At 38.8% G+C, this 13453-nt stretch overlaps 2 protein-coding genes and 1 gene segment (V, D, J or C); 1 reads left to right on the forward strand and 2 right to left on the reverse strand.

Annotated features, from left to right (window-relative positions):
• Positions 1-13453, reverse strand: part of LOC308682903 (Ig kappa chain V region 4135-like) — a 1009768-nt gene that overhangs the window by 543020 nt on the left and 453295 nt on the right.
• Positions 182-4511, reverse strand: nubp2 (nucleotide binding protein 2 (MinD homolog, E. coli)). Its single transcript, XM_081352970.1, has 7 exons — positions 4464-4511; positions 3927-4045; positions 3340-3538; positions 3103-3257; positions 1527-1637; positions 1362-1431; positions 182-473 (listed from the first exon to the last, which is right to left on the reverse strand). Exons 1-7 carry the CDS (start codon positions 4474-4476, stop codon positions 337-339), a joined length of 804 nt encoding a protein of 267 aa, XP_081209096.1. The 5' UTR covers positions 4477-4511; the 3' UTR covers positions 182-336.
• spsb3b (splA/ryanodine receptor domain and SOCS box containing 3b) lies at positions 5168-12750 on the forward strand. The gene is made up of 7 exons (XM_081353152.1): positions 5168-5342; positions 7796-7887; positions 8131-8308; positions 9340-9527; positions 10791-10893; positions 11384-11509; positions 11767-12750. The coding sequence occupies exons 2-7, from the start codon at positions 7798-7800 to the stop codon at positions 12609-12611; spliced, it is 1530 nt and encodes a 509-aa protein (XP_081209278.1). The 5' UTR covers positions 5168-5342; positions 7796-7797; the 3' UTR covers positions 12612-12750.

Below are 13453 nucleotides of genomic sequence, written 5' to 3' on the forward strand. Positions count from 1 at the left end.
ATGAAGATGGAGAACATAAACATGGGTAAAGGTTACTGCATTTTTCTTGTTGTGTTAAGAACATGTAAAAACACCTTTTCTTTGTTCATAGTCATTTCTCTTTATATTTTATTTTACATATTAGCTATTTACAAGAAACACAGACCACCATTTGTTTAATATTTAGTTTTATTTATTTATTGAAAGTTGCACCAGTATGAAAAACACTGCATTGCCAATGACATATAATATCTCCAGATTTAAGGGGAAAAAACACATTTACAGATAAATTCTCTCATAACAAATGACATCACATGAAACATGAATGTGCGTCCTCTCAGTCAGTGTCGGTGTGTTTCAGGCGTCCAGGCTGCTGAGGAGAGTGTTTGCTATATCACTGATGGCTGTGTATGTGCTGCTCTCTGGAAACACCTGCAGGAAATCCCGTCCCTCATCTAAACGCGCTGTCAGGAGAGGATCCAGCGGGACTGAGCCTACAGACACACACGCATGTCATCTGCAGTGCTGATGTAGACAGTGGGGGGGGGGCCGGAAGTCTGAGGCCACCAGTCAAAATGCTTCCAAAATGTTATTTTTCTTATTTAATACCTTTTTTCTTTTTTTTACAAATAATTATAATTTAATTATTATTATAAATAAATAAATACAAACATTTTACATTTTTATGATAAATAATAGAATTAATAACGATTTGAGCATCTTGAACTCCACTGGAAGAAAATCAACATAATGAGAAACATTTACATTTTATAATTTTTTTAACTGAAATTTACATTTGACTTCAAAATATAATACTAATTTTCTTAGTTTGTTTTAATTTTTGTATGGTAATACTTAAACATTTAGCTTTTTCAGCCAGAAAAACATTCAGATTTTCAATGTGAATAATAATAATTAAATATTTTTTATTTTTTATAAATAATACATTTAATAATATATATATATATAATTTAAATTATAATAAATAATTAAATTCAATTATCATTAAATTTCAGTGAAAAGTTAACATGAATTCAAGTATGCATTAATATTTGGTTTGAGTGACGTGAACATGATCATGTTCTCCATCATGATTTGAGCTCAAAATAGAGCAGAATCTTAAATATTTCTTGTGCATTTTACATCATAAGTTTGTTTCAATTTTTGTATGGTAATACTAAAACATTTAGCTTTTTCAGGCTGAAAAATGTATGTATGGCCTCAGACTTTTGGACCCTACTATATTTACTGACAAATCCACAGGTCTCATGTCTATCCTGTACTCAGACTCATTTAAACACACATGAGATGATGTGCACCATCGAGTGGTGAATAGTGGAACAACACAAGTCAGAAGTGTTGGTCAATCATCAGCACATTACCTAGAAACACAGATCCCGTGAGCTTGGCTAATTCCTCGCCTCCACCTTTAGAAAAAATGTTACTGCACTCCTGAAAAACACACATCCGCCAGTGTAAAGTTGAAATCAAGATTATTAGGTTAGTTTAAGGCATTTCCCAGTACAGCTGTGTGTTTTTACACTCACAGAACAGTGTGGACACACAAAGCCGCTCATGTTCTCCACGATGCCCAGGATTTTCACAGCGGTCTTCTTACAGAAGGTGATCTCGCGCCTCACGTCTCCTGTAGACACTGCCTGACGTTTTAAAGGGTGTTTATGCATGTTATTCAGCAGACGAGAGATTTACAGTACCAGTATGACAAGGACATCAACCCTGAGTGAGTGAGAGACTGTGAGTGAGAGACTGTGAGTGAGTGAGTGAGTGAGTGAGTGAGTGAGTGAGTGAGTGAGAGACTGTGAGTGAGTGAGTGAGAGACTGTGAGTGAGTGTGTGAGAGAGTGAGAGACTGTGAGTGAGTGAGTGAGTGAGTGAGTGAGTGAGTGAGTGAGAGACTGTGAGTGAGTGAGTGAGTGAGTGAGTGAGTGAGAGACTGTGAGTGAGTGAGTGAGTGAGAGACTGTGAGTGAGTGAGTGAGTGAGTGAGTGAGAGACTGTGAGTGAGTGAGAGACTGTGAGTGAGTGAGTGAGTGAGTGAGTGAGAGACTGAGTGAGTGAGTGAGTGAGAGAGTGAGTGAGTGAGTGAGAGACTGAGTGAGTGAGAGACTGTGAGTGAGTGAGTGAGTGAGTGAGTGAGTGAGAGACTGTGAGTGAGTGAGTGAGTGAGAGACTGTGAGTGAGTGAGTGAGAGACTGTGAGTGAGTGAGTGAGTGAGTGAGTGAGTGAGAGACTGTGAGTGAGTGAGTGAGTGAGTGAGAGACTGTGAGTGAGTGAGTGAGTGAGTGAGAGAGAGAGTGTGAGTGAGTGAGTGTGTGAGTGTGTGTGAGTGAGTGCGTGAGAGTGAGTGAGTGTGTGAGAGACTGTGAGTGAGTGAGTGAGTGAGTGAGAGAGAGAGTGTGAGTGAGTGAGTGAGTGAGAGACTGTGAGTGAGTGAGTGAGTGAGTGAGAGACTGTGAGTGAGTGAGTGAGTGAGTGAGTGAGTGAGTGAGAGACTGTGAGTGAGTGAGTGAGTGAGTGAGAGACTGTGAGTGAGTGAGTGAGTGAGAGAGTGTGAGTGAGTGAGTGAGTGAGTGAGTGAGTGAGAGACTGTGAGTGAGTGAGAGACTGTGAGTGAGTGAGAGACTGTGAGTGAGTGAGAGACTGTGAGTGAGTGAGTGAGTGAGAGACTGTGAGTGAGTGAGTGAGTGAGTGAGTGAGAGACTGTGAGTGAGTGAGTGAGAGAGTGTGAGTGAGTGTGTGAGTGTGTGAGTGAGTGCGTGAGAGTGAGTGAGTGTGTGAGAGAGAGTGTGTGTGTGAGTGAGTGAGAGTGTGAGTGATTGTGTGTGTGTGTGTGTGTGTGTGTGAGTGAGTGAGTGACTGAGTGAGTGAGTGAGTGAGTGAGTGAGTGAGTGAGTGAGTGAGTGAGTGAGTGAGAGAGAGTGAGTGAGAGAGTGTGAGTGAGTGAGAGAGTGAGTGAGAGAGTGTGAGAAATTGTGAGTGAGTGAGAGAGTGTGAGAGAGTGTGAGTGTGAGAGAGTGTGAGTGAGAGAGAGTGAGTGAGTGAGTGAGTGAGTGAGTGAGTGAGTGAGTGAGTGTGTGTGTGTGTGTGTGTGTGTGTGTGTTTACCTGCGGTGTAGTGACCAGCACGGCTCCGTCCACTTTATGCTTGCGCAGGTTCTCGACCACGGCCAGGTGTTCGTCTGACGTCCCCGGTGGAGTGTCCACTAGCAGAACGTCCAGTTCGCCCCACGCCACATCACTGACAAACTGCCCAATCAGAGCTGGAGAAGTGACGGGGGATATGAGACGGGAACACATCAGGTACCAAAGTTCAAAAACTCAACTCAAGGTGAAAGGTCAGACCTGTTTTTTTGGGCCCCCTCCACACGACGGCCTCATCCGAGTCCTCCAGCAGGAAGCCGATGGACATGAGCGCGAGTCTCTGCTGAGGGTCTGCGTACACGGGAACCCAGCCCGCATCACACTGATGCACCTCCGGCTTCCCCACGCTCAGCATCCGCGGGATACTGGGCCCGCACAGGTCCACATCCAGGATTCCCACCTACTCACACCGTGACAACAGAATTAAAACAGAATATTGGAATAGAGCTGTACTGTATATAATAGAATAGAGCAAAACTGAATATTACAATAGAGCTGTATAGAATAGAATGGAGCAAAATAGAATAAAGTAAAACAGAACATATTGAAATAGAGCAGTATATAATAGAATAGTGCAAAACTGAATATTGGAATAGAGCTGTATAGAATAGAGTAGAGCAGAATAGAATAAAATAAAGCAGAAGATAATAGAAAATAGCAAAATTAATAGAATAGAGCAGAACAGAATAAATTTTAATAGAGAAGAACATAATAGATCATGTTAGAATAGAATAGAATAGAATAGAATAGAATTGAATTGAATAGAATTGAATAGACTAATATGTCACCTTCTTTCCTGCATGTGTGAGCGCGAGAGCGAGTTCTGTAGTGATGGTGCTTTTCCCCACTCCACCTTTACCAGACAGAACCAGAACCACGTGCTTCACCTCAGACAGATTCCCTTTCTCTGAAAGATGTGATCAAGTCGATTCAAACATTCTGTTCTCTTTAAAGTTTATTGGAACCACTTTACAGTACTGTGTGATGCTGTAAGGTAATACTATGGCATTTATATATTTATGTACCATGGGGCTCCAAAGAACATCATCATGTTAAATGTCCAACAAACCCATTGTATTTTCAATTTAGTTGTCAAAAAACATAGCATTGTTGTGGTTCATAAACAAAACATAGTTTTACCATGCTATATGTCCAAAAACATGGTCTTATGTTACTTTATTATATTTATTTCAAAATGCCTGTATTATTGCGTTTATATTTTTGTTTATTCTGTTGCATTTTATGACACCGTAAATTGACAGTTGAGAAGTGATTCAGTTGTTTTAAAGTACTATTGGTCAATGTGATCGCATCATCGCACTTACCGCTGCGGTCCATGTTGGTTTATTTTTATTTCCGCATTGTTACACGTCATAATGACGTTCTGCGTTTTTGATCCCGCCTAATAGGTCAAGCTCGTCCAATCAGATACTAGAGTGCATAGCACCTCAACGTTACTATTGGTCATTTAGCCGACGTAGTCACGCCCTTGTTTTAAGTCCTTCAAAACTGTCAGCCAGGTTGAAATATTCACACATAATTATTATTAATTAATAGTAAATATTTGAATTATTATTGTTTTCAAATACAACAAAATACATGTTTATACTATGATATCAGCCTGTTAATTAATGTATATGTTATACTATGATACCAGCCTGCTTATTAATACGTTTGATGCAGCCTTTTGAGTTCACCACAACATTGATGTGTACATGTTGATCTGTAGGTCAGATAATTTGTCGTTTAAGGTAAAGTTGACGGAAAGCCAGCGCGCGCTGATCCTTAAAGCGGCCTTTAATGAGGATGATAGACAGAACGACCCATTCCGTCTGTCCGATCACGAGACCTACTATGGCGAACGCTTTGTACAATGAATATTAACTACGTAAAATGACGTTTACCCAATATGACTAACTGATTGGCTGGAAAGGAGACGACGTAAGTGCGCGCCCAGCTCGTTCTATGAATATTAATTAGAACGTTACTAAGCAACGATTACATTACCTATTTGATATTCATGAACTGCGCCTTTTCTATAGTATGATTCATGAGTGGCGGTGTTATGCTGTGTGTTTGCTGTGTGTATATGTAGGTCACCAAACACACTGACACGAACCTGCTGTATCACTTAACTTACACCAGCTACGGATGGAAACCAGTGTTTAAAGCAGGGGGAATAAACTCTACGCAACATTAACAAGGTATGTGAGTTTGTATGTCAATTATGTCGTAACTTTAGTAAAGAAAAAGTTGTGTTTTAAGAGTAGTGATTTCTAATGTCCACTTTTGTGTGACTCTTGGTGTTTACACAAGTCTAAAATGTTGTCAAGGATGTAAAGACGTTTTCTTGTGCGTAATAGTAATAATAATGTATTATAATAACTCTTTCTATATATATATATATATATATATATATATATATATATATATATATATACACACACACACTCTTATATATAATAATTTATATAATATTATAATCATATATGATAGTTATTGGTTTCGAGTATTTCATAATATTAGGCTATGTATACTTCGTATTGTTATATTTAGTAGAATTACTATTTTTAGTATTTTTATACAAGTCAGAAGTTTGTGGAATTTGTTTTCAGTGTTTTTTTTTAAATGTTATTCATATTTAAATGATTGTGCTGTTTTATGTCATATAAAATTGTTGATCTAAATAATAGCAAAACAATTTGGCAAAGTTGTTGTCAAGCCATGCGACATTTTTGAACAAATGTATGCCTTTTTTCTAATTAAATTAAAAAGTCACAATGCAGGAATATGTAAGTGGAAAAAATGTGCAACTATGTATTTTCTTTTATATATTCACATAAATGATAACCTAAAATCTTGATGTTGTGTTATCAACATCATCTCCTCTCACATTGCTTCTTACACAATCTTGTTTTCTATGAATATGCAGATTGAATGAAAAATGTGCTTATGCCAGTGTAATGCAGACTTATTGCGCCATTGCATTTCCCAGAAAGCACACAAGTAAAGATGGGCCAGTTGGTGGATGTATCCAGGGCAGGATTCTCGTTTTGGATATACATTATCCATCAATTAGTGAACACCTGGCTGTGTTGCGTGCACATTAGGACACAAATAATACGTCTTTCAATCCATTTATACATTGATATCTGGTGTGTAGAAACATTTGAAATGTTTTCATAACCTATAATCATTAAGCAAACAGATTTAAGTGAAAAAACATGAGGACTTTGATAAAGAGAGTTTTCTGCTGTGCCAGCCTGGTCTGGTGATGCTTTTTAAAGTTTCTTCACTCTCACGGGCTGTTGTGAAAACTCTAAGAGTGTAAACATCAGATCACATGAAGCATGTTAGACCAGGGTCTCAGATTGCCAGCCGTGGCATATGGAGCACTCAGAAGTAGGCTACAGTGTCATCCGAGTCAGTCTGTCAGTGCAAAACAAGTTCATGACAAGCCTGACATCTGTGAGTCAGCGGCTACAGGAACTGATGCGGAGCTCGGAGAAAATTACTGATCTGACATATCACTTACAAATGATAGATGGATAGATAAATGGATGGATAGATAGACAGATGGATACACAGATAGATAGAATGACAGATAGATAGATAGATAGATAGATAGATAGATAGATAGATAGATAGATAGATAGATAGATAGATAGATAGATAGATAGATAGATAGATAGATAGATAGATAGATAGAATGATAGACAGACAGATAGATAGATAGATAGATAGATAGATAGATAGATAGATAGATAGATAGATAGATAGATAGATAGATAGATAGATAGATAGATAGATAGATAGATAGATAGATAGATAGATCGATAGATAGATAGATAGATAAATAGAATGATTGATAGATAGAATGATTGATAGATAGATAGGTAGATGGATAGACAGATAGATAGATAGATAGATAGATAGATAGATAGATAGATAGATAGATAGATAGATAGATAGATAGATAGATAGATGGATAGACGGATAGACAGATAGACAGATAGACAGATAGATAGATAGATAGATAGATAGATAGATAGATAGATAGATAGATAGATAGATAGATAGACAGACGGATAGACAGATAGATAGAATGACAGACAGATAGATAGATAGATAGATAGATAGATAGATAGATAGATAGATAGATAGATAGATAGATAGATAGATAGATAGACAGACGGATAGACAGATAGATAGAATGACAGATAGATAGATAGATAGATAGATAGATAGATAGATAGATAGATAGATAGATAGATAGATAGATAGATAGATATATAGATAGATAGATAGATAGATAGATGGATAGACAGATAGATAGATAGATAGATAGATAGGTAGATAGATAGACAGACAGATAGATAGATAGATAGATAGATAGACAGACAGACAGACAGACAGACGGATAGATAGGTAGACGGATAGATAGACAGACAGATGGATTGATAAATGGATGGATAGATAGACAGACGGATATACAGATAGATAGATAGATAGATAGATAGATAGATAGATAGATAGATAGATAGATAGATAGATAGATAGATAGATAGATAGATAGATAGATAGATAGATAGATAGATAGATAGATAGATGGATGGATGGATAGAAATAACAGCCTCATTCTGTTCTTGTGTTCCAGGAATGTCTTGGAATAAGTATGTTGTCAGTGAAAATGTCCCGGAGCCTGAAGCCACGCCCCTCTCAGCGACCCTCGGCCCAGAAGACAAGCAGGTGAACAGGAGCGTGTCACTCTTCCCTCACATGCTGAGGTTATTCTGAGATAACTAGGACCAGCTTTAAGTTACCTGGGCATCCGGCCAATCAGAGTCTCAAATGCACGGTTTACAGTGACACAGCATGTGCTCCACTGCTGTAAATGCTTCTTACTGAAGAAGATAATGAAATAATCTTAATAGGCATAAAAAGGCTGGATATTTCTGAGAGATCCCTGACTGGTTTTGTTTGTGTGTGCAGTCGGAGGCTGACTCTACAGGGTACGAGGCCGTGACGGTGTGTGTGCCAGCCGAGATGCCACCGGTGGTGCCCGTGACGGGCGAGTCGTTCTGCCAGTGTCCGGCTCAGACTGAAGTCAGCTCGGACGCCCAGATCAGCCCGTACACACTCAGCTGCACCTGTGGAGAGGAAGAACAGGGTGAGGGTCAGCGCACACCAAACACAACAGCAGAATGAGCCCACTTAAAGGGATACTTCACCGATTAGCATTAAGCTTTGTATCAGTAGAAACCCGGTAGTATTCTCGAATGGCCGTGCTTCCCTCCCTCATGTCCCCCTGAGACGAGAGATTTCTGTATTGTGTGTCTGGAAAAAAACCTTAGATGACACAAAAATCGTCATTTAGCTCATCAGAGGCTCTTTTGTCCAGAGGCGAGAGACTCCAGCCAGTAGGAGGAGCTCGTCCCGCATCTCTTCAACCCGCCCATAGGGGGATCTCACGATAAAACACCGTCTTTTCAGTTTTGAGGCGACTAGTAGCCTAGTTGTATCATTTCTCCCGATACTGCCCTCTGTAACCGGTAGGCGTGGCTTGGAAGTGGCCTTGTAGAGCAGCGAAGCAAGTGCATTCTGGGAGTTGTAGTCTTTGCATTCTGGGAGTTGTAGTTAAATTCACATTTCTACTACATAAATGACCCAATTTAAATACACAATTCATCTTTCCAGCGGTGAAGTATCCCTTTAAGAAAATAAGATTTGCACTTTGTCATTCATGACCCTTAAAAGTTTGGGGTCGGTAAGAAATTAATATTTTTATTCAGCAAGGATGCATTAAATTGATCGAAAGTGACAGTGAATACATTTATAATGTTACAAAAGATTTTCTTTTGAACTTTCTATTCATCAAAGAATCCTGAAAACAAAAATATATTATGGTTTCAAAAAATGATAATAATGCACTGATAATAATAAGAAATGTTTCTCGTGCATCAAATCATCATATTAGAATGATTTGTGAAGGATCATGTGACACTGAAGACTGGAGTAATGATGCTGAAAACTCAGCTTTTATCACAGGAATAAATTACATTTTACAATATTGAAAACAGTTATTTTAAATTGCAATAATATTTCACAATATTACTGTTTTTACCTTATTTTTGATCAAACATATGGAGCACTGACCGCTAACAGGCTATGGTTTGAGATCTTGTTTGTGATTGTGTGAAGGCTGTGATTGGGTTTGGGACGAGCAGGGCAGATCTCCCTCCGTGTCTCTGAGCGGCTGTAACCGGACGGTGAGCTTCCACTCGGAGTACAGCTGTGGAACCGCCGGCATCAGGGGCGCAAAGGCTCTCGCTGACGGGCAACACTTCTGGGAAATCAAGATGACATCACCGGTCTACGGCACAGATATGGTGAGATCTGGCTTCAGTTGCCAGAGGTGGACAAAGTACACAACTTCCTTTCTTGAGTGAAAGTACAGAGACTACTGGTCAAATATTACTCCGTTACATGTAAAAGTTGTAAAGGCCGATTTTTACTGAAGTAAAAGTACAGAAGTACTCGTTTTTAAAAGCACTTAAGTATCAGAAGTAAAAAGTAAATGTCAATACATTGTTTTATTATTGTTGCATTGTTGTATGTAATACTTACAGTTCCTTATGCCTCTGAATCTATACGTACCCTCATATCAATATCACATGTATTTCCAGAACACAGTTCCAGTCGTGGGATTGAATGTGAGATTGAATAATTCACTCAATAAAACATCCACAATGGTTTCCGACACCCAAACGGCTGTTCCCTCAAATAGTGCCCTATTTAAAGTTTTTGGGCTTTTAGTATGAATATGTTAGCCTTACTGTTATCTATAAGCTACTGTGCTCCAAAACAGTGACAAAATTCACATTGAGAAGACCAAACCCAACGTTGAAAATGAGAATCAGGTTGATGTCAGAATCCAACGTCAGATTTACGTTAATCTCCAATGTTGGACAGATGTTGTATTGTGGTTAAAAATGAAAATTGGGTTGACGTCAGAAACCAACATCAGTCGACGTCGGGTTCTTCTGACGTCAATCCGACTTTAATTTCCGACCAAAATGCAACCCCTAAAACCAAAATCATCGCCTGACTGACGTTACTACTCTCTACTCAAGGACCGTGACAGAAATGTAGTGGAGTAAAAAGTACGATATTTGTCTCTCAATGTTAAAGTAAAAAGTTTTCTAGAAAAAATAATACTCAAATAAAGTACAGATACTCAAAAAGTGTACTTAACTCAAGTAAATGTACTTTGTTACTGTCAGTTGCATAAACCGCTTAGTCATCAAATCTTTTTCTTTTAGACTGTTCATAACTTTTTAAAGTTAGTTACATAAAAACGTACATTGGCCTAATTTGATACTGAAAAGTAAGACTAGCCATGCCTTGACTGCTAGTGGGTCATACTAGATCTTACTAGATCACTGTCTTAACATAACGTCTAAGTTTATGCAACTGGCCCCATGGAGACTGGATGTACAAAGATACTGATATCTAAGCAGACACCTTTACATGCCTATATTATTATGAAGACATTCTTGATAATAATGTCATTAATAAAAATGTTTTTGAAAGTCTTAGTAAGAGTGGTGAAAATATATTTTAAAAATGCATCTTGTGTTTTCATGAGCCAGATGGTTGGTATCGGGACATCCGAAGTGAACCTGGATCAGTTCAAACATACTTTCTGCAGTCTGTTGGGCTCTGATGAGGACAGCTGGGGTCTGTCCTACACAGGTGAGGTCAGAGGTCACCTGCACATATTTGTGCATAAAAAAATACATAAGTAAAAAAAAACATTTATCATTGTACCTATTACTATCTGATCTAACCCTTAATAGTGACTAAATGGACTAAAAGTAATATTTTGACTTGTATAAATCTCATTTAATCCCTTTTCAATATTGATAATAATCATAAATGTTTCTTGAGCAGTAAATCATCATATTAGAATGATTTGTGAAGGATCATGTGGCACTGAAGACTGGAGTAATGATGCTTTGATCACAGGAATAAATTACATTTTACTATATATTCACATAGAAAACAGTTCTTTTAAATAATATTTCTCGATATTACTCTTTTTACTATATTTTTGATCAAATAAATGCAGACTTGGTGAGCAGAAGAGACTTCTTTCCGACACCAGTGTTTAACAGTGCAGGTTTTGTGGCAGTACTCGTGTGTTTTTAACTCTGTATTTGAATCTACATTTATCGTGGTATAGGTCACCTCCATCATAAGGGGTCAAAGGTGAACTTTTCTTCACGGTTCGGTCAAGGATCCATCATCGGAGTTCATCTGGACAGCTGGCACGGCACCCTGAGCTTCTACAAGAACCGGCGCTGCATCGGTACGACAGACATGCACTCTTTTCTTTCCTTTATGAATGTATTTCTTACTCAAACAGCTGTTGCAACTACAATCTTTCTCTATCTATCTATCTATCTATCTATCTATCTATCTATCTATCTATCTATCTATCTATCTATCTATCTATCTATCTATCTATCTATCTATCTATCTATCTATCTATCTATCTATCTATCTATCTATCTATCTATCTATCTATCTATCTATCTATCTATCTATCCCCTTTGGTTCTGTCAGGAATAGCAGCTACTCACTTGCAAAATAAGCGCCTGTATCCGATGGTGTGTTCGACAGCAGCCAAGAGCAGCATGAAACTGATCCGTTCACACTCTGCTGCCACCACACTACAGTACCTGTGCTGTACACAGCTGCGCAAAATACTGCCGAACTGCGCAGACGCCCTGCGTGTGCTTCCCCTCCCGCCGGGTCTGCGTCTGCTGCTGTCTAACCAGCTGGGCTGGGTGCTGACCCTCGGATCCGCAGACGCCTGCGCAGACAACAGCGAGGACAAAGCCACACAAACAGAGGACGGGAACTTTGACAAACACACAAGCCCCTTTCCTTCCCACAATCCCTCTGACACTGAACTTGTCTTTATTTCTAGTTCCCTCTCTGATAACCCTGGTTCTTACTGCAGTAAAGATGACCCTCTTGATTCTGCCTCCTGCTTTGAAGCTTCTATATATCCTGATTCTGCTTCATGTCCAGATGATGCACATTATCAGAACTCAGTCTCTATAATGGACGTCACCTGTTACCTCGACCCCTCCTCACTTTCTGACCTCTACTGTGGCTCCGCCCCCACATCTGACCACAACTCCCTTCCTAACCCTATATATCCGCATATTTCTGCTTCCTGTGCTTGTTGTGACCCGCCACTGTCTGTTTCCAGCGAGGGAAGTAAGGTAAATGACGTCAGTTCTGTGTATAAACCGGAACACACCGGTTCCTGCGTCCTCGGCCCCTCCTACACTCCAACAGGCCACACCTCCCTTTGGCCTGACTCCGCCTCTGAGAGTGACTCAGACGACTTCTCCTCGGATCTCGAGACATACAAGAGGAAACGCTGCCGCTGGACATGAGACGCTGACATTTTACATGTAAATATAGGGAGAGTTCATCGTTTACTCACCTTCATGTTATTCCAAACTCATATGATTTATGAGTATGAGCATGATTAGTTGAAATAAAACCCAGTTCACAATATTAGGTTTAATAGGCTTAGTGCAATTATTACATAATATATGCGCTGCGTGTTTCAGAGAGTGTTCATTTACACGAGTTCAGCTCAGGATCAGATTATGTGTCTCATCCATGAATGTGCTGCATATATGCATATCTATGTTTGGATCGCTTATAAAGTGCATTTAGAAACGCAATATGTGCAACCATCTTCCTAAAACTGTAAAGAGAAGTGCTTATAAACCATCAAAAGAGAAGCTTTGAACTCTCCGCTAAAATCTTGATGATTTAACGTTTGAAAATGAAGAAATTAGGACGACCATAAATATTAGTATTGTGATTTTACAGTTGCACTGTAATAATACTTAATACTTTAATACTTTATTTTACAGTGAAATATTATATAATTTTCTTATTTTGTTTATAATCGTGCAGCTCTTATGCAAGTATGAGATCTTCTTGAAGAACATTTAACATCTCATTTTGTGTCCTACAGAAGAAAAGAAAAAAGGGTTTTCGGAAAACAACATGAGGATGAGTAAATGACATAATTGTATTTGTTATATGAACTGCTCCTTAAATACACACATCTCACACTGTTCAACTCAAAACCTCATCCTGCGTCGCCTCCCTTGCCAAACTATTAAAATTAATTCACTGGACTTGTGAATTATAACCGTCATGAAATCTAGTGAATCAAACTCACCCTCCTTTTTCTTAGTAAGTTTCTTTTTCCAATTAT

The sequence above is a fragment of the Scardinius erythrophthalmus genome, assembly GCF_964197995.2.
Source record: "Scardinius erythrophthalmus genome assembly, chromosome: 22".
Lineage (NCBI taxonomy): Eukaryota > Metazoa > Chordata > Actinopteri > Cypriniformes > Leuciscidae > Scardinius > Scardinius erythrophthalmus.

What these genes read in the sequence shown, in the direction of transcription:
- nubp2 (XM_081352970.1), bottom strand. An exon ending in TTGTGTGTCCACACTGTTCT is followed by an intron (nt 1,432 to 1,526) that starts GTGAGTGTAAAA and finishes TGTGTTTTTCAG; the next exon opens with GAGTGCAGTAACATTTTTTC. An exon ending in CACGGGATCTGTGTTTCTAG is followed by an intron (nt 474 to 1,361) that starts GTAATGTGCTGA and finishes GTGTGTCTGTAG; the next exon opens with GCTCAGTCCCGCTGGATCCT.
- spsb3b (XM_081353152.1), top strand. Translation starts at nt 7,798, where the DNA reads ATGTCTTGGAATAAGTATGTTGTCAGTGAAAATGTCCCGGAGCCTGAA. An exon ending in CGGTCTACGGCACAGATATG is followed by an intron (nt 9,528 to 10,790) that starts GTGAGATCTGGC and finishes TTCATGAGCCAG; the next exon opens with ATGGTTGGTATCGGGACATC. An exon ending in CTGGGGTCTGTCCTACACAG is followed by an intron (nt 10,894 to 11,383) that starts GTGAGGTCAGAG and finishes ATCGTGGTATAG; the next exon opens with GTCACCTCCATCATAAGGGG.